Raw genomic sequence first — 18,789 nt, forward strand, 5'->3', positions numbered from 1 at the left:
CGTGTTTCCCAGGGGCCGAGCCCTCCCTCCCGCTCCCCTCCCCCCTCCCTCTCGTTCCCCCCTCCCCCCTCCCCTTCCCCTCCCTCATTCTCCCTCTCTCGTTCTCTCTCAACAAAAAAGTTAAAAAAAAAAAAAAAAAGACCAATGGTCCAACTGAAAAACGTACAAAGATAAAAATCAGCAGATCACAGCAGGGAAAACTGTGGAAGCCAATATACAAATGAAAAGATATTCAAGCTCGGTAACCAGGGCGGTGCACGTAAAAACCATCTCAGATAAAAACCATCTCAGATCTATCCGGTTGATAGAATTTTATCCCAACCCAGAACTGGCATACTCTGGTTTCTCTTCAGATCGAATAAATCTTTCGCCTTTTACCAACCCAGAACTGGCAAAGTTGGGGGAAATGCTAACTCAATTCTGGTAGGAAAACTCTCGGGAAGCAACTTGGCCAGGATCTAACAAAGGTGATGATAGGTCTATCCTTCAATCTGACAATTCCATTTCTGAGGGTGCCCGCTCTTGATCTCGAGTGAGGAGTTCGAGTCCCAACTGGGCATGGAGTTTACTTATAAATAAAAATTTAAAAAAAGATTTAATTCCACTTCTGGGTACAGATGCCCTAAAAGCAACTCAAGTACATGTGCTCAGGTTGCTCAAGAGTTGGGTTCATACAGTACTACTTGTAATAGCAGTAAACTAACGCACTAATGCCCACCACCAGAATGGAGAATCGTAGTGTTTTTATGTTGAATTTACTGCAATGCAAACAAATGAACTACAGGTGTATACAATGTAGATTAATCTACACAGTAATATTTTGGGGGGGGGCAAGTTTCAGAAACATATGCCAGCATAATACTTTTTCTAAAACTCAAGAATGAACACTAAGAACTAGGTTATTTAGGAACGCATACATACGTAATCAAACGGTTTTGAAAGGAATGACGAAACAGTACAAGGGAGAAGCACGCAGGTACAGCAGATGCAAGTGATTATCAATTTCTGAATTCCTGATTGGAGTATTTGCTTTACAGGTATTCATCAATAAGCAAGCAAATTTAAGTATCTAATAAAGGTGAAATTTATTTTAAAAAAATTTTTAACATTTATTTATTTTTCAGAGATAGAGCAAGCATGAGCAGGAAGGGGCAGAGAGAGGGAGATAGAGAATCGAAAGCAGATTCCAGGCTCTGAGCTGTCAGCACAGAGCCCGACGCGGGGCTCGATCTCACGGACCGTGAGATTATGACCGGAGCCGAAGTCAGCTGCTTACCCGACTGAGCTACCCAGGAGCCCCAAACAAAGGTGGTATTTTAAAAAGGGAGTCGTACATGGATCCACAATAAATACCTTATAGTTAATCGAACTCTTGCACTAATGAAACGAGACCATCAGACTGAGGTGGCTCTAATAGCAGCAGCAGAATACGTAAGCAATGCCAAACCGAAGCCTGTGACTGCCTCAAGGCTAAGAAGCCAAAACCTAAAGACCGCCAACCACACAGCCAACCAGGCTTTACAAAGCAGGCAACCGCAGCAGCTATTAGCTAGTCAAGTAATCTCCTGGGTTTGCTTCCAGCTCTCTAAAAATCTCGCCCTACCACTGCCCAATCTAAATCGATTTTGGCTTTAAAAAAGTCTTAAAATATTTAATATGCCTCAGTTTATCTCTGAACCCACCTGAAGCCCACTGGGAACCATGAAATAAGAGGAAGGACATAAAGACAAAAAGAGGGGCTCCTGGCTGGCTCATTCAGAAAACCGTGTGACTCTTGACCAGAGTCAGGAGTTTGAGCACCATATGGGGTAGAGAGCTTACCTAAATAAATAAAACTTTTAAACATTAAAAAAAAAAAAAAAAGACAAAAAGAAACTGAGGCCCAGACAAGTTAAACAACTTGCTTAAGATCAGAGATGCTGCTGGGAACTGAAGCCAAGCATGGAACCAGGGATCTCAAGGGCATCCATTTAGACTTCTGTACGGAATCTGACTGCCGATACTCCCTTTTCATTCACTTTACTACTAGGACTTTCATGACCCCAACTTCCTAGATCCTCCTTATACTTCACTGACTATTCTTTCTCTGTATTTCATGGACCCCACCCCGACCCCCCTTCATTTCTTAAATACGTTGGTTTCCCAGGATCTATCTTCAGCCAGCTGGTCAAGAAACTTCCCTCCTTGGAGAAAAGATAGAGGAATAGGAGATAACCTATGAGCCATCTGCATTCCTTTACAAACCGAACAAAACACATACACAAACCAAGAACAGAACACACAAACAAAAAACATCAGAAGGATAGGATGTAATTCTCAGTTTCACCAATGGTGATGTTTTACTCTAGGTCCCAGTGGAGCTATTCATTACAATCTCTGAAGTAGTAGTAAACTGCAGCCTAAAGCAATTTTAAACTAATAACTTAATCAAAATTAGTTTAACATAAGAAGGGCCTTTCAGTTACCATAACTTCTTGACTAAGTTCTTTTTCAACATGAATACGAATTCACTTAACACAACTGAAATTATATAGTGAAAGCATTGTATGTTGAGAAGAAAGCAGCGTATTAGCTGTCTTTTTAAAAGTTCAGCTGTGCCAGTTACACATAATCAAAATACCAATGAGCCACTGTATCCAAGCCAATTTATTTAATAAATTGAGAAAAAATACAGTTGTAGAATTCAAACCTTCTCTCTCCACTTCTTAAAATGTCCACAGAATTTTTACTAAAGCACGGCATTATGTAGCCTGTACAATTATACTGCTGTGTTGAACAGCCATTTTCATCTCTAGGAGACAAGGAAATAGGAGTGTTTTTTAACTAAGAATTTTCATACTGAACATGAAAGCTCATAAGGCATGAAAGAATATTTTAAATTGTACTTAAATTCAAGCATAAAACTACGTTTGCTTACTAAGTCTATTCATCAGAAAATTCAAGGTCACTATTATAATACTCTAACATTCTGTTTTTCTCTTTGCAGTCTTTAAATTTCCTATACTTTGTAAAAACTAAACAACTACTACAATAACAACAAAACCCAACCCTAAACCCGTAATCAATTAGGTAAGTTATTCAAAGCTTTTATGATCATTCTTACCATGGAATTTAAAAACACACTCGCAGGGTGCCTAGGTGGCTCAGCTGGGTAAGCATCCCACTCTTGATTTTGGCTCAGGTCATGATCTTGTGGTTCATAAGTTAAAGCCCTGCTTCGGCCTCTGCACTGACAGTGTGGAGCCTGCTTGGAATATTCTCTCTCTCTCTCTCTCTCTCTCTCTCCCCCTCCCTCCCTCCCTCAGCTCTCTCAAAATTAAAAAAACCAAAACAAAATAAGAAAACCACCACCAACAAAAACATACTTGCCTATCCACCCCAAGTATTCCATATACAGATCTTCCCCGTGTGGCTTACACAAGAAATTAGCCAAAAACCTAGGCTGCATGGGGCAAATGGACGGATACAACAGAAAAACTGAAATGAGAGCTAAAGTTAGAGCTGCTGGAAATGTAGCACAGGCATCAAGTTTTTTTTATTTTGCTAGCAAATTTCTCACCGCACTTAAGTGCCCCCAAAGTAAAAAATTCCGCCTCTTGAGAACTGAAGGCCGCCTGTTTTGTCTGTATTCCAGGAAATAAATCAGATGCCACTCTTTAGTTGGTTTCCCTTCACCTAATGGTATGCTGTGGCACAATTCATTCTTTCACCAAACGTTTACTGACCGCCTATCATGTACAAAGAACTGGGGCTTCCGTTGAGGCAGGCCCAGCTCCCCAGGAGTTCCCTAGTTAAGTAGGAAAACAGGCATTTATGTGCGTGCTTACTTGGGCCCATATCCCATTACCCTAAGCCACAGGACCAGGTGTTTCAGATTTGGGAAGTTTTCAGATTTTAAAAAGGTGTGTTCATACACTGCATAACATACCAAGTGGACCCTGAGGCAGCACCCTCATATAATCAAGGAGGATTTCTGCAGAACATAAGCACATTCACGGGGTGCCTGGGTGTGTTGGTTAAGTGTACAACTTCAGCTCAGGTCGCATCTCATGGTTTGTGAGTTTGAGCCCCATGTCTGGCTCTGCACAGACGACTCAGAGCCTGGAACCTGCTTAAGATTGTGTGTCTTCCTCTCTCTCTGCCCCTCCCCTACTCAGGCTCTCTCTCTCAAATAAATAAAACACTTTTTAAAAATTAAAAAAAAATAAGCATATTCGCAACTAGTGGAGAAAAATAGGCTAGCAAGTTGCACGTTAGTTCAGGCCAGGTTGTGGCACAAAACGAGTCCAAATCACATAAAATTGTGCCACTAAGTAATTTATGGAAGAAAAAAATCCCTGCAGTTTTTAAAGCATTTTGTATATCCAAATTGTGGATAAGAGACTGCTGACCTACAGTATGTAAGAGGAAGAATACCTGGCACAAACTTAGGACAACCCGAGACTGAGGAGTTAGTAGGAGTTAGCCAACCAAGAGATGGCATTTATTGAGCACTCACTATGGGTCATGTACTGTTCAAAACTCTTCACAGTAACTCATTAAAGCATTTCAAACTGACTTCAGAAGGTAGAGGTTAATATCACCCCCAATCTACAGATGAGGAAACTACAGGTTACAGAGGTTAAGGCTCTTACAACCTAATAGAGCTTGCGGACTCACAGGCATTATACTTTCTGTGTGATCCGAGAAATTGCTTAACTGCTCTGAGTCTCAATTTCCTCATCGGTACAGTGGAGATATGCCATGGGATTGTTTTGGGAATTAAATATATACATTCACAAAATGTCCTTGGAAATTTAAGGGAGGGCTAATTTGGCCCAGCAAGGGAAATATACAAAGACACTATAACCAGAAAGTCTATGCAGGCCCATATCTTTATCTGGATCAACAGTTAAAATACAAAATACTTAAAAAATAAAAATACAATTATTAACCAGAAAGCATTTTCGTCATGGCCTCAGCATCCCAGTTATACTGCAACGTAACTACTTGATTCTCTCTGTAACTCCTTGAGAAGCACTGAAGATCCTTCCGTGGAAACTCTAGAGACTGAATTCTTCTCTCTGCCAGGAGAGAACATCATCCCTATCTCCTATTATATAGACCAAGACACTAATGGGCGCGGAGGAGAGAAAAGAGCTTCAAAGGGGGACAGAGGGTAGGAGAGAAAACATCCATTCACCCTGAGAGCCCTTCTAAACTACACCCACCTTGTGAAAACATCAACTCCTGGCCCGCCCCCAGCACACCGCTCACTCCAATGCCTTGACTCCTAGATGGAGACACTGTTAATGTTATACATACCCTTCAGGTGTGTGAGGGAAGAAACAAGGTTAATAACCACTAATTGAACTAAATAGCCCAAGCAGTGGTTCTCAATGTGTGGGGACCAGAAGCATTAGCATCACTGGGGAACTTGCTAGAAACACAAATTTTTAGGCACTTTCCCAGACCTAAAGAACGAACTCTGAGGGTGGAGCCCGCTAGCAATCGGTGCTTAAGAAGCACTCCAGGTGAGGGGCGCCTGGGTGGCTTAGTCGGTTAAGCGTCCGACTTTCACTTAGGTCATGATCCGACTTTCACTTAGGTCATGATCTCACGGTTCGTGGGTTCGAGCCCCGCGTCGGGCTCTGTGCTGACTGCCAGCTCAGAGCCCGGAGCCTGTTTCAGTCTGTGACTCCCTCTCTCTCTGACCCTCCCCTGCTCACGCTGTCTCTCTCTCTCTCCTAGAAATAAATAAAACATTAAAAAAAAAAAGCACTCCAGGTGTTCTGGTGCCTCCTGGGGTCAGAGAGGCACAGGTCTAAACTCTTGTTTACCTATGAAACAAATCTAAAACCATTTGATTGGAAAAAAGTTCAAGAACGCGTGTCCATGCATTAAGAAGTTCCTAAAAATGCTAAATAGTATTTATATTACCTTCCTGATCAAACAAAACATCTTAATAGTGTTAAAAATATATTTGTTGGAATACACAATTGTAGAAAAAAATTATCCTCATTCTTATCAGTTTTTAAATAGAGATTTACTTCTCATATCTGAATTGTGAAAATTTTTTGAATTTTTTTTCTGAGGAATGGCTCCAGAATGGGAAGAGGAAAAAGAGAGATGGTCCCACATAAATCTCCTATTTCTCAAATACTCAAAACTTAAACATGATTTTTACAAAGAAATCTTTAACGATTCTTTGACATATTTTCAGGTGTCGGCTTCCCTTTCCTCAAGGGAAACAATGTATCTAGCAATAATCTAATTTTTTGTCAGCCATTACCATCTTTAAAATAATCTACTTGTATTTGGCCTTGTTTTACTCTTTAAGAAATGTAAGAATGAAATAAACTCAAGAGTTGGAAGGATAGCTTAGGAATCAGCTATCTTCCTATCAGGAAACACCCATACACCTGAAAAGAGAGATACTTGGAAAAAAAAGGTTATAATCTTCGTTAAAGTAGCAAAGTATGTGAAAAAATGCCCACTGACACTGTTTCATGTATCTCTGGAATTAACTTAAAAAGGGCCTTAGATGCTCAACTGCCAAAAGTAGCTTTTATGGCTTTAAAAAAAAATAATTTGTGATTAAGTTTTCTTAACAAGTCACAATAAGATCAGGCCACAGGTAGTCATAAATCTATCAACAAAAAAAACAAATTCTTCATCCAGCTATCATAAACAGATGCACTGGGGTGAACACTTTGGCTAAGAATAAGGGGGTCTGTCATTGAACAGGATTTGTCATCTTGGTAGAAATATAAACTGAAATGGTAAATTCCATGACCCAATAAAATGTCATGCATAAAAGGAAAAAACATGGATAGGAATTCATGGAATTAAAAGCAAACGGATTTTGGTGCTTCATTCCCATACATTTTTACATTTGTGTTATAAATTAAATTCTTGTGACACCTTCAGTGTTCTAGACTATTTGCCATTTATAAAAGCTGAGTATTTAATCATAAATTCTTTAGGTTTTAATTTTTAAATTACAAATTATAAAAAGTTATCTTTTAAGTCAAGGAAAAGAAGGGAAGAAGTCTTTGAGGGAAAGGTAGTAACAAAACAATATCAGGTATTACATGAAAACCTGGTGTAGAATGAATGTTTTAAAAATAGAGTGGATACGTTTCCATTCTTTCAGTGTATCCTACATTCATATATGGAGAGAAAATTGAAGCTTTAAGTGAATAAGTTTAGCTTTATTCTAGTCAACATTTGGGAAAACCTTTCAAAAGGAGGTTTTTCTTCCTCCATTATTCCTATTATTTTTAGCTAGAATCCTAAAATATGTAAGAAATGAACACTGTCCCAACCTGTCAATCCAAATCATGTGATTCATTCTTCCACTCAACAAACATGTATTTAACACCTACTGTACACTAGGTATGGGCAATAACCCACCCTAATCAGAAAAGTTCACCTTCTCACAAGAAAGTAAGTAATAATCATTATAGTACAATGTAAAAGTGGAAACAGAACACATATTTAAGATGTTATGTTACCAAAATTGAATATTTCATGAGAATATGGCTGAACTTACCACACTAAGTTCCCCTTAAACGGAAACCATTTTTAGTGTGCTTATATTTTTAGCTGCACTACATCTTAAAGCAACAAGTTCTATAAATTCACTGGCAGCTATGTAAAATGGCAGGGAAATTCCTTTTACTTAGTCCTAAAAGGACTTCTCAAAGTCCTACCTTCTCTAAGTTGAGAAGCCCCTGGTTTTAGTATTTTTAAGACTCTGTAAACCAAACATTAGGAAAATAAATCACAATTATGTAAATCATAACTTTCTCAGACTGTCTTTTCTCATATGACTTCACTCAAGTATTATTACCACTTGGATTTTTTTTATAAGGCCATGTATAGTTCATCTCTGTATCACTACGTCACACAGTCTTAGACCAGAAACCCCTTAACATTTACCAGAACTGGTTCCATATTACTCTTGGTTATATCTAAAGAATGTTCATTGCTTCTTGGCCTTTTGGCTAAGATCAAGTATATATCTAAAAAATGTTTAGGGGCATCTAGATGGCTCCATTGGTTGAGTATCCCAACTTCAGCTCAGGTCATGATCTCGCAGTCCATGAGTTTAAGCCCCACATCAGGCTCTTTGCTGACAGCTCAGAGCCTCCTTCAGATTCTGTGTCTCCTTCTCTCTCTGCCCCCACCCTCTCACTTTTTTGTCTCTCTCTCAAAAATAAATAAAACATTACAAAAAAATTTTTTTTAATGTTTAAATGAATCCCACCACTGAAGGATGAAAATATGACAACTGTGGGGGCGCCTGGGTGGCTCAGTCTGTTGAGCATCTGACTCTTGATTTCAGCTCAGGTCATGATCCCAGGGCCGTGTGGGGTAGAGCCCCAGGTTGGGCTCCATGCTGAGCATGGAACCTGCCTGAGATTCTCTCTCCCCCTCTGCCCATCCCCTGCTCAGTGGTGCATGCAGGCTCTCTTTCTCTCTCCTTCTAAAAAACAAATTTCTTGACCGACTTTGCAAACCAAATTGCTTTAAAATAAATATGACAACTGTGGCTATCAAAATTTCATACAAGAAATGTTTATAAGTGCTCAACAGGCATCATGATCTAGTTTATTTGCTAATTTGGCCTCACAGGACAAAATGTGATGTGCAATTAACATATTCATGGAAAGATAGCTACAATTCTGTGTGTTCATTGCTTTAGTAAAAGTAAAATATCTTTAAAAAAAAAAAAAGTAAAATTAGGGGTGCCTGGATGGCTCAGTCAGTTAAGCATCCAACTTCAGCTCAGGTCATGATCTCACATTTGTGAGGTGAAGCCCTGCATCAGGCTCCGTGCTAACAGCTCAGAGCCTGGAGCCTGCTTTGGATTCTGTGTCTCCCTCACTGTCTGCCACTCCCCCACTTGATCGCTGTCCCTCTCTCTCTCTTAAGTATAAATAAACATTTAAACATTTTTTAAATAAAAAATTTAAAAAACTAAAAAGTAAAATTATCTTAAAGTTACCAATAATAAGTAGAAATAGAGTACAGCACTCTATACTTTCTTCTAGTAAAGATTTCACACTTTCTAACATAAAGCCATAATGCCTAGGCACTAAGTAAAACTTTGGAGGTTTTACTAATTAAAAAGCAAATGCACCTATGTCATAATGGTCTGAGATGAACAGCTATCCACCAATGCTACTTCAGGATCACACTATTTACCAAAAGCAATCATATGATTGCTTCCCTGGGTTTAGACTAACAGCTAATAACCTACACTAGCTATCTGTGATTCCACTCCATCCTCAACTCCCTCCCTGACCACTAATGTTCTCAAACTCCATTCATCCATCTTAAATCTCCCAGGTGGCTTGAACAGGGTTTCCTTTTTTTTTTTTTTTTTTTACATTTAGACACATTTAGTTTTATTCTATTGCTCCAATTCTCCTATTGATGTTTTCATCCTACAACACTCACTATCACATATACCAATACTGCTCACTCTTCAGGAGCATTAAGGAAACACACATTACTCCTAATGCTTTATTATCCCTTTATAATGTGTCTCACCATCATCTCTAAAAACTTTACAAAGATGTTTCCTCACTGAAAGTTAGCAAAAACCATGGATGAAATTTACATATGAACATCTCCTTTTCTTTATATCCTAAGTCCTAGAGGAGGATTTCTCTGTGTTTTTAAATATTTTTCCCTGAAAAGCTTCTCTAGTGGCACATTAATAATTAATAATGAAATCCCTTGTTGATAAATTTTAGTTCCCATAAAGGTTAACATATAATCATAAAAACTAATATTTAAGTTTAAAAATTTTTAAATATCAACTGCTTTTGCTTTTTATGTCATGGGACAAGACCACATTTCTTTTTTTTTAATATTTACTTATTTAAGTAATCTCTACACCCAATGAGGGGCTCTAACCCACAACCCCAACATCGAGTCACATGCTCTTCCAACTGAGCCAGTAAGGCACTCCAAGACCATATTTTTTCAAAAAGTTTATTCCTTCCCCTACAACAGCTTCCCCAGAGACCCAATTTGCAAGTATGGCACATAATGAAGATCCCTTGTTGACGAATTTCAATTTCCTTAAATAATTACCTGTCTACCATTTTTTCATTAAGCACATAATTTAATTTACAGAAGCCTAGCAAATAAAAAATGTTTAAATTACTTGCTTATAAAAACCTGGTCACTATAAGCCTTGTTAACTATCCTAAATATGATGTATAATCTACGTTGCATGCCAGTTAGACAACAAAGTTGTATTCTGCTTAAGGTGCATTCCTGGGTTTCTAATTTTATATTACCAAATACTTAAAGCCCAATTTTCATTCTTTAAGCAATTCCACGGTAATGGTGTGTAGGTGGGGAACTCATAAAAATTGAGGGGGAAAATATGAGTCAAGCCATTGCTAAACGTTACCATAACAAAAGTATCAAAACTCCTTACACACAAGCTAAGAGACAAACTACTCTTTCAGCACAGGACCACTGTCTTCATCTTTGTCTATTCCAAAGTAGTGTTCTCATTCTATGGTACAGATTCTATCAATTTCTCCATAGCTAAAAAATGAGATGAGGAAGAAACAGTAAGACTTCTAGAAACACAGAATTTTTGAATAAGTAAGAATGAATGTTTAAAGACAGTCACTATCCAATTGTTTACATAACAAAAAATTACAAAAAAAATTACAAACATATATCAACAGGAAAGCAAATGTGCCATAACCATATGATGAAACATTACGTAGCTGTTTAAGATGAGAACATCAGAGCTCTAAACACCTGCAAAGATGCCAGCACTAATGACATCTCTGAACAAATGCTCCCTTCTGGGGTTCCAATTGTAAGATAAGCATTTGAGGGGGAGTTTGCCCTTACCCACAAAGTAGATATTAAGTTTCCTTGGTAAAAACTATACAGCACAGGAACAACCCTGTGAAGCCAAAACGGGAAAGGGGGCAGTAATTTTAGCTGTGTACTGCCTTAAATATTAAAGATGGACATTAAGAGAAACTTTAAATTTATATTATTTTAGCACATGGGTGGTGAAATCATTTAATGTGATTGCTACTTCAAAACAAATTAAGATACAATTTTCAGCAATTCTAGAAGACTCTCCATGATGCATACTGGAAAAATGAAATTGAGGAACATATGTTGTTCATCACAGGGCAGTAAGAAGGCTGTAGTGAAGCATAAATATTAAGAGTGTGGACTCTAGCACCCAGTTGTTGAGGTTTGAATACTGGCTTCTCCATTGGCATATGTTACTGACGTGTGGAAAAGTCAAAACATGAACTGAAACAATATTAATATTACTAAAATTGGAAAAATATTAAAAACATTTTAAGAGAATGAAGTATATTTAAGCAGGAAATCTGTTAAGTAATCAAAACATTTTGGAGGTAAATAGGTTTTTTTTCATCCTAAACTAGGTATCTCTTTAAATCCAAATATTGCCCTGTTCCTGGTCAATCTTTCCAATAATAACATGGTTAATTTAGAGGCTTATCAGTTACATCTTTGTAATTTAAAAGTTAATTATCAGAGCGCCTGGGTGGCTCAGTTGGTTAAGCGTCCAACTTTGGCTCAGGTCATGATCTCGCGGTTCGTGGGTTCGAGCCCTGCGTCGGGCTCTGTGCTGACAGCCAGCTCAGAGCCTGGAGCCTATTTCAGAGTCTGTATCTCCCTCTCTCTATGAACCTCCCCTGCTCACGCTGTCTCTCTCTCTCAGAAATAAGTAAAATATTTAAAAAAAAAAAAAAGAAAAGAAAAAAGTTAATTATCCAGTTTGTAGTCAAGGTTCTTCCCTTTTCGTTTCTTCCTAGTGACCTACTGTTCTCCTCTGCCCGCTTATCGGTGTTACCTCCACCAGAGGGCAGACAAAAGGAAGACGCAGCTGGGAAACAAAATTGACAACCTGATAGCTTCCAGAGAAGCTAAACAGTATCACCAAAAAACTTCAAACAGCACTAACACTACAGGATTCTCTGAGACGCTCTTCTCCATATGAAATAGTATTCAATAAAATAAAGCAAAAATTTTAAAAGTTGGCAAATATTAATCTATGCATTTATTCATTCATTCAACAAATATCTGAGTTCTAACCACATGCCAGGCACATTCCAGGCTCTAGGGATTCAGCAGTCAACAAAACAAACAAAGGCCCTGTTGTCATGGAGCTTTATTCTATATCTGTCTAGGAGACAGATAATAAAGCACATAAATAAACAACAATTTCAAGTACAGATAAGTACTATGCAGGAGGAAAGAAACTTACAAAAAGTTAAGACAGTGACAAGGCTATTTTAAAATAAATTAATCTGTAAAGCCTAAATAAAATGATCAAATGAGCCATGCCTTAAATGGGAGTACAACATTCTAGGAAGAATATACAACAAATGCAAAGGTCCTGAGGCAGAAACTAACCTAGCATGCTGAATCAACAGCAGAGATGATAGGCTAGAGGGGAGTAAGCAAAGCAGAAGAGATTAGGTGAGTGGGCAGGAGCTCAACCATGTAATCATGCAGGCCTCCAGACCACAGTAAAACTTCAGAATTTACCTAATAGTAATTGGTTCTGCTAACCTGAGAATGGAAGCAGAAAGACCAGTTAGGAGTTACTGCTGTAGTCCAGGCCAGGGAAGGCCAGTCCCTTGGCTCAAAGCACCAGGATAGTGGCAGTAGGAATAAAATATAAAATTTGAAATAATATTTAAGTCACAACCGATTATAGGTGCCAATGGAATAGACATAGAAAGAGTGAGACAGAAGAATTAGAGCTAACTCTTAGGATTGTTAGCCTAAGCAACTGGATAGATGATCACACCATGTACTATATATACAGCTAGTGAAGCAGGATGAAAATCAGTCGGTGTGCTTCAATAGGAAGTTATCTATCACCTGTGTTAAATGCAGCCAAGAGATCTAATGTGGCAGGCCTGACATTGCTGGACCTTGAGAAGAAATGGTCTCTTCACAGCACAGGAAGGACAAAGTCTCTCTGGAGTGGGTTCAGAACAAGATGGGAGTGGCGCTGATACAGCTTACATGGACTCCTTCAAAAATGTTTTTGTTGTTTTTGGACACAAAGTAGTTTTATTTTTTAAAGTTTTACTTTTAACGTTCCATTTTTTAAAATTTCAAACATAAAGTTGAAAATAGTAGTACAGTGAATCCTCTTAGACCCTTTACCTAAATTCTCTAATTGTTAATATTTGCCACGTTTGCTTTTATTGTTCCTTCTTCATATGTAATAATTCTTACTGCTTGTCTATTTGAGAGTAAATTGAAGATGTTTTGGCCCTTTAGTTCTAAATAAATCAATATGTATCTTCTAAGAACAAGGACACTGTCTTATATAACCACAGTACAATTATCATATTCAGGAAATTTAACAGTGATAAAATACTATTATTTAATGTTTGGTACATATTCAAATTTTGCCAGGGTCCTGCTAATAAGGTCTTATCAACTGGATTTTCCAATCCGAGATCCAATCCAGGATAACGTATTGGATTTTACTCTCAGGTCTCTTAAACTTCCTTTAATCTGGAACAGTTCCTTTGTTTTTGTCTTTATGACATTAACATATTGGAAAAGCACAAGCTAGTTACTCTGTAGAATGACCCTCAATTAAGGTCTGTCAGTTGTTTCCTCTACATAGATTTTGGTTATGCATTTTAGAAAAACCACAGAACAATAATGATATCCCCAGTCCAAGAACACCAAGAAAAATCTGTTTATCCCACTATTGGTGATACTAACATTGATCGCTTCATTGAGATGGTGTCTGCCAGACTTCTGTACTATGAAGTTATTCCTTTTCCCCTTGGTCATTAATCTCCGGAGAGACCACTGGAAACTATTAATATCCTTTTCCCCCATCAAACTTTCTCCAATAGTAACACTTGCCTGAATCAACATGACCATGATGGCTACAAGCTAGTTACTTTATGAATTCTATTGATCCTTCTACATTTTTATTGGCAGTCTACTGGAGAGTGCTTTCCCCTTTTCCTTATTTATTATGAACTTGTGGGTTCTTATTTTATTACAGAGATTATACTCCATTACTCACATAATTCATTTTGACACTCAAATTTTCCCAGATTTAGCCACTCAAGCTAGTTCCCATGTCCTTGTGGTGTGCCACCACCATTTTGGAGAACACTTCCTTACTTGTGTTCTAGGCTCATCTTCTACTTTCCCTGCCCCCGCTCTGGAACCAGCCACTTAGATTTGGGCACTACTTGTGCTCACTGCTACTAGGGTGTCATTGCGTCTAGACCTGTTCATCAGACAGAGCAAGGAAATATACAATAACCCTAATTCCAAACCAACACCAGACAGTGCTTCATTGTCTTCATATCTTTATTTTCCTTCTCCCACAGTGAAAACCCTACCTCAAAAAATATCAATGAATTTACTCATTTGCTCATTCCTACAGCACATACAAAATAGTTCAAGAATTGCTTTTTCCTACCACGATGCTATATCAGGTTCAAGTTGGCTTTGTTGTTGTTATTGCTGTTTTGCAGCTCTATCTTTAGGTTAAGGGTAGATAATCCAGTGCTGTGTTAAAAACTTACTTGGATTTTTCCTTTCTTCAGAGAGTTCGTGTGAGTCATTGAAATATAGTTGGTTCATTTGTTGCTGTTTGTATTCGATTTTGGAGGTTTTTTTTTCTTTCAACCTTGTTAATCTTATTTTTGAACATATAAATCAAGTTTCCAAAACTCAAAACTACACAAAGAGATACAATCACAGCAGTGCTGTTCCCTCCACTAAGCCTTCTCCTCAGTTCCTACCCACCCCCCAGAGATGACTAATTACTTTCTGGTTATCCTTGTCTTTTTTTTTTTTTTTTTTTGTTCTATCAAAAAATTACACTTTCTCAAAAAAACATTATGCTTTCTCAAAGTGGAGCCAGAGAAGTGGGGTAGAATACTGGATCAAGAAAATAATTTTAAGATGAGAGACATAACAGAATGTTTGCATAATAATGTAAAGGATTCTGCAGAAAATTGAAATTGTAGGAGAGACAGGATATATGCAAGGGGAAATATCTATCAAAATATCTTGTGGCTTAATCTGAGGAATCTCAGAGGGTTCCCATAGTCCAAAATAGATCGCCATACTGTTTGTAAACTTCCAAAATAGTTGTATCTATGGCTCTAGAAAACCCACATTAAAATGTCGGTTTTAATTCACCACCTATTAATGTCAATAGGAGAAAATCTGCCCTCGCAAGAGGGAGGTCTTGAACCCTGAGTTAGGCATTTAACCAGGAATAAAGAGGTGAACAGAGAATGGCTGACATGCGGATTGGTATAATAACACAGACGGACAGTAATGATAATGCTAAAAAAAACCAAATCTATATATCTCTGGCATGTCTTGGAAAAGTTACAAATATGCTAACGAGTAATTGAGGGTCATTCCTCATGTCCTGGCACTAAGTCAACGTGGCACAGAGGAAAGAACGTGGACTTCAGATTCAGAGAGGTCTGGCCTTGAATCCCAGTTGAGTTACTTAACAGCTACATGACCACCGGCGGCAAGTTATTTAACATCTCAGGGGAATGTGTTTTTTTTTTTTTTAACCTTTAGAACTGGATAATGTCTCCTTTGCCAAGTTCATGTAAGATATAAATAGAATAACGTATAGGATCACCCCAGCCCAGAACAAATGTCAAACAAATAGTTCCTATAATAAATACAGGCAAAGCTAGGCAGCAAGGTAAAGAAACTAGTAACACAGTGTACTTTAGTAAAATGCCTGAAAAAAATCAGAGAAATCACACCATCTCAGGCAGTACTTGCTAAGGGCAAAAAAATGTCCGATACTTTGTTCCAATTCTCAATTTTCAAAATGTCCCAGAATCTATTTTTAAAGTGTAAAAATATGTGCTGACATACTAAAGCGCCAATGACTTTAAAGAAACAATTCTGGGGAGATGTTGATCAAATGGTACAAACTTCCAGTTATACGAGAGTAAGTTCTGGGGATGTACAGCATGGTTACTATGATTAACACTGTATTTTACACTTGAAAGTTGCTAAACACAGGCATACACACATAGGGAATTCTGTAAGGTGATGGATGTGTTAACTAGCCGTACTGGGACGCCGGGGTGGCTCAGTGGGTTGAGTGTCCGACTTCACTCAGGTCATGATCTCACAGTTAGTGGGTTCGAGACCAGCGTCAGGCTCTGTGCTGACAGCTAGCTCAGAGCCTGGAGCCTGTCTTCGGATTCTGTGTCTCCCTCTCTCTCTGACCCTCCCCTGTTCATGCCCTATCTCTCTCTGTCCCAAAAATGAACAAAACATTTTTAAAAATTAAAAAAAAAAACTAACCATACTACGGTCATCATTTTGCAATACATTATGAGCGAGCATCCAGTCAACACGATGCATATCTTAAACTTATAAAATGTTATATGTCAATTATATTTCAGTAAAGCTGGAAAAAATAATAAAAGAATTCTACAGATGAACAAGAACCAATGACTCAGAATAACCACAAAAATAATGCCTACGGCTCACAAAGAGATGACCCTGAAGGTATTGCAAGCCACATTAACCAATTTTGTAATTTTATAAATGTGTATACACAAGAGGGTTAACCACGTTCAATAAAACGGCATTTTATTTATTTTTTTTAATTTTTTTTTAATGATTTATTTCTAGGAGAGAGAGAGACAGCGTGAGCAGGGGAGGGTCAGAGAGAGAGAGGGAGTCACAGACTGAAACAGGCTCCAGGCTCTGAGCTGGCAGTCAGCACAGAGCCCGACGTGGGGCTCGAACCCACAAACCGCGAGATCATGACCTAAGCGAAAGTCGGACGCTTAACCGACTAACCCACCCAGGCGCCCCAATAAAACGGCATTTTAAAAGTTTCCATTTCAGTTTCAAATGCATCTATAAACCAAAATGCAACATGGAAAATCTTAAAATCACCTTTAGCCAAATGCTGAAACACACAAGAAACTTTCAGAGCCTAGGATCAGTAATAAACCAAAAGCCCCACACCAATCCGTCTTAAAAATGTACAATGACAAAGACCCTCAACGCATACAATTTTATGTATCCAAACCGTCTTTTTCCTCCACAACTATAAATGACTTCCCTTTCATCTTAAATAAGCAGCGTGTGCCCGGCGTTCTAGAAGATGCACTCTAAGGTCACCATCTCAGTTTGCAACACTAAGGAATAACAATAAAGCGTTCTGACCAACAATTAAATCTCGAATGTCTTAAGAAAACTTCCCAGCAGGGTGCTTAATCCACATGCCGAGCCATTCTGTCGGTGGCCGAAAGAAAGATGTATCCACATCCTCCACTAAAAGAGAAAGGGAAGGACTGGGAGAAAAGGAGAGAGAGGGAGAGAGAGGGAGAGAGAGGGGGAGAGAGGGGGAGAGAGGGNGGAGAGAGGGGGAGAGAGAGGGGGAGAGAGAGGGGGAGAGAGAGGGGGAGAGAGAGATGCAAAATAACAAAGCATCGCTTCTATAAACAAATTAAAGTCTGTTTTTAAACTTTTGGAAATTCAGTCTTGCCTTACCGTATAGCAGTAAATATCAAAGTAGAAGGCAATCATTTGTGTTTTAAAGCAGAAAAAGAATGTGGAGAGAAAAGGAAAACATCTTATCACGTACAGAATTCACACGAATTCACATCTACTACCCCCTCCCCAATAACGGACGTATCATTTCCAAAATAAATTTAACACGAAACCACTAGTCTCATTTTTAGCACTAAGCGGAAAACTTTTATGAGCTTTCCCTGAGCTCTCCACCCAATAACCCTTCCGGGCAGTCCCGAATCACCGCTATTTTCGGGGCAACCACGAGCTCGCGCTCTGAGGCCCCCGGAGGAGCCTCGGGGCGCGGGGAGGAAGCTGGGGGTCTGGAAGCCAGGGACTAACGGGCCGCCTCCTCGCTTCCCCGAGCGAGCGGTCCCGGCCGCCCAGGAAGTGCCCGAGGCGGCGCCCGAGGGGCTGGACCCCGCGCGGGAGCGGAGCGCCACCGAGCCGCGCCCGCCCCGTCCCTCCCGGGCCAGCCCCGCGCCACCACCCGGCGGGGTTCCGCCGGGACGGCCCCGCGGCGCCCCACGCCCCCTGCGGGACGCCCGGGGTCCCCTTGGGAAGCGCAACCACGAGCTGTGCCGCGCGAGATGGCCGCCCACCTGGAGGGAGTTCGGGTCCCCGTCGACCCGCCGCTGCCTGGGTCCGCGGGGCGCTCGGCAGCCCCCCGTGCGCGGAGCCGGCGAGCAGAGCGCAGAGCACCGCCGAGACCAGCGCCGCCGAGAGCCGCCGGCCACACCCAGGCCCGCGCCGCCCAGCAGCCAACTCCGCGGCGCGCCGGGGCCGGGGCGGGGACGTGGCTCGAGGCGCGAGGCGCGAGGCGCGAGGCGCGCGGGCCCGCTGGGGACGCGCCGCGGCCACGCGCACAGCCTGGAGCGCGCGCCGCCCGGGCGGGAGACGGGGGGCGAGGGCGGCGGGCGCCGCGCGCAGCTTCTGCTTCCTATTTTCTCTCTCGTTTCCTGCTAGAAGAAGAAGAAAAACATTAATTCCCAGGCAGTTTCGTTTTCTTGTCGTTGTGGCGCCTGGACGCCGGAGCACACTTCTGAGTTGCGCCCAAGTGGTGTGGCCCGTTTCCTTCCTGGCACCGCAGAAGCCTCACTTTGCTCGTGGGCAGGATGGCGGGCTGACGTAGAAGACCCCAAGGTCCCCGTTTAAGTTTAACGTGTAAATCTGGAATTCTGCGTGTGAGAAAGTCAACTGGAGTCCGGAGTC

General features: G+C 40.2%; 2 protein-coding genes across 2 annotated transcripts in view; one reads left to right on the forward strand and one right to left on the reverse strand.

The window, feature by feature from the left end:
- Nucleotides 1-18,326, reverse strand: part of GNB4 (G protein subunit beta 4) — a 63,114-nt gene extending 44,788 nt beyond the window's left edge. The window contains exon 1 of the mRNA XM_039254332.1: nt 18,180-18,326. The gene's annotated coding sequence lies outside the window, so the exon portion shown is untranslated. The remainder of the gene's footprint in view (nt 1-18,179) is intronic.
- Nucleotides 1-18,543, forward strand: part of LOC120246687 (proline-rich protein 2-like) — a 19,759-nt gene extending 1,216 nt beyond the window's left edge. Inside the window, exons 2-3 of the mRNA XM_039254331.1 lie at nt 11,823-11,940; nt 17,811-18,543. Of these exons, the coding sequence (XP_039110262.1) occupies nt 11,823-11,940; nt 17,811-18,543 (851 nt within the window). The remainder of the gene's footprint in view (nt 1-11,822; nt 11,941-17,810) is intronic.
- The last annotated feature ends 246 nt before the right edge of the window (nt 18,544-18,789 follow it).

This window comes from Hyaena hyaena, unplaced genomic scaffold, assembly GCF_003009895.1.
Source record: "Hyaena hyaena isolate Hyena2069 unplaced genomic scaffold, ASM300989v1 scaffold_477, whole genome shotgun sequence".
In the NCBI taxonomy this organism is placed as follows: domain Eukaryota; kingdom Metazoa; phylum Chordata; class Mammalia; order Carnivora; family Hyaenidae; genus Hyaena; species Hyaena hyaena.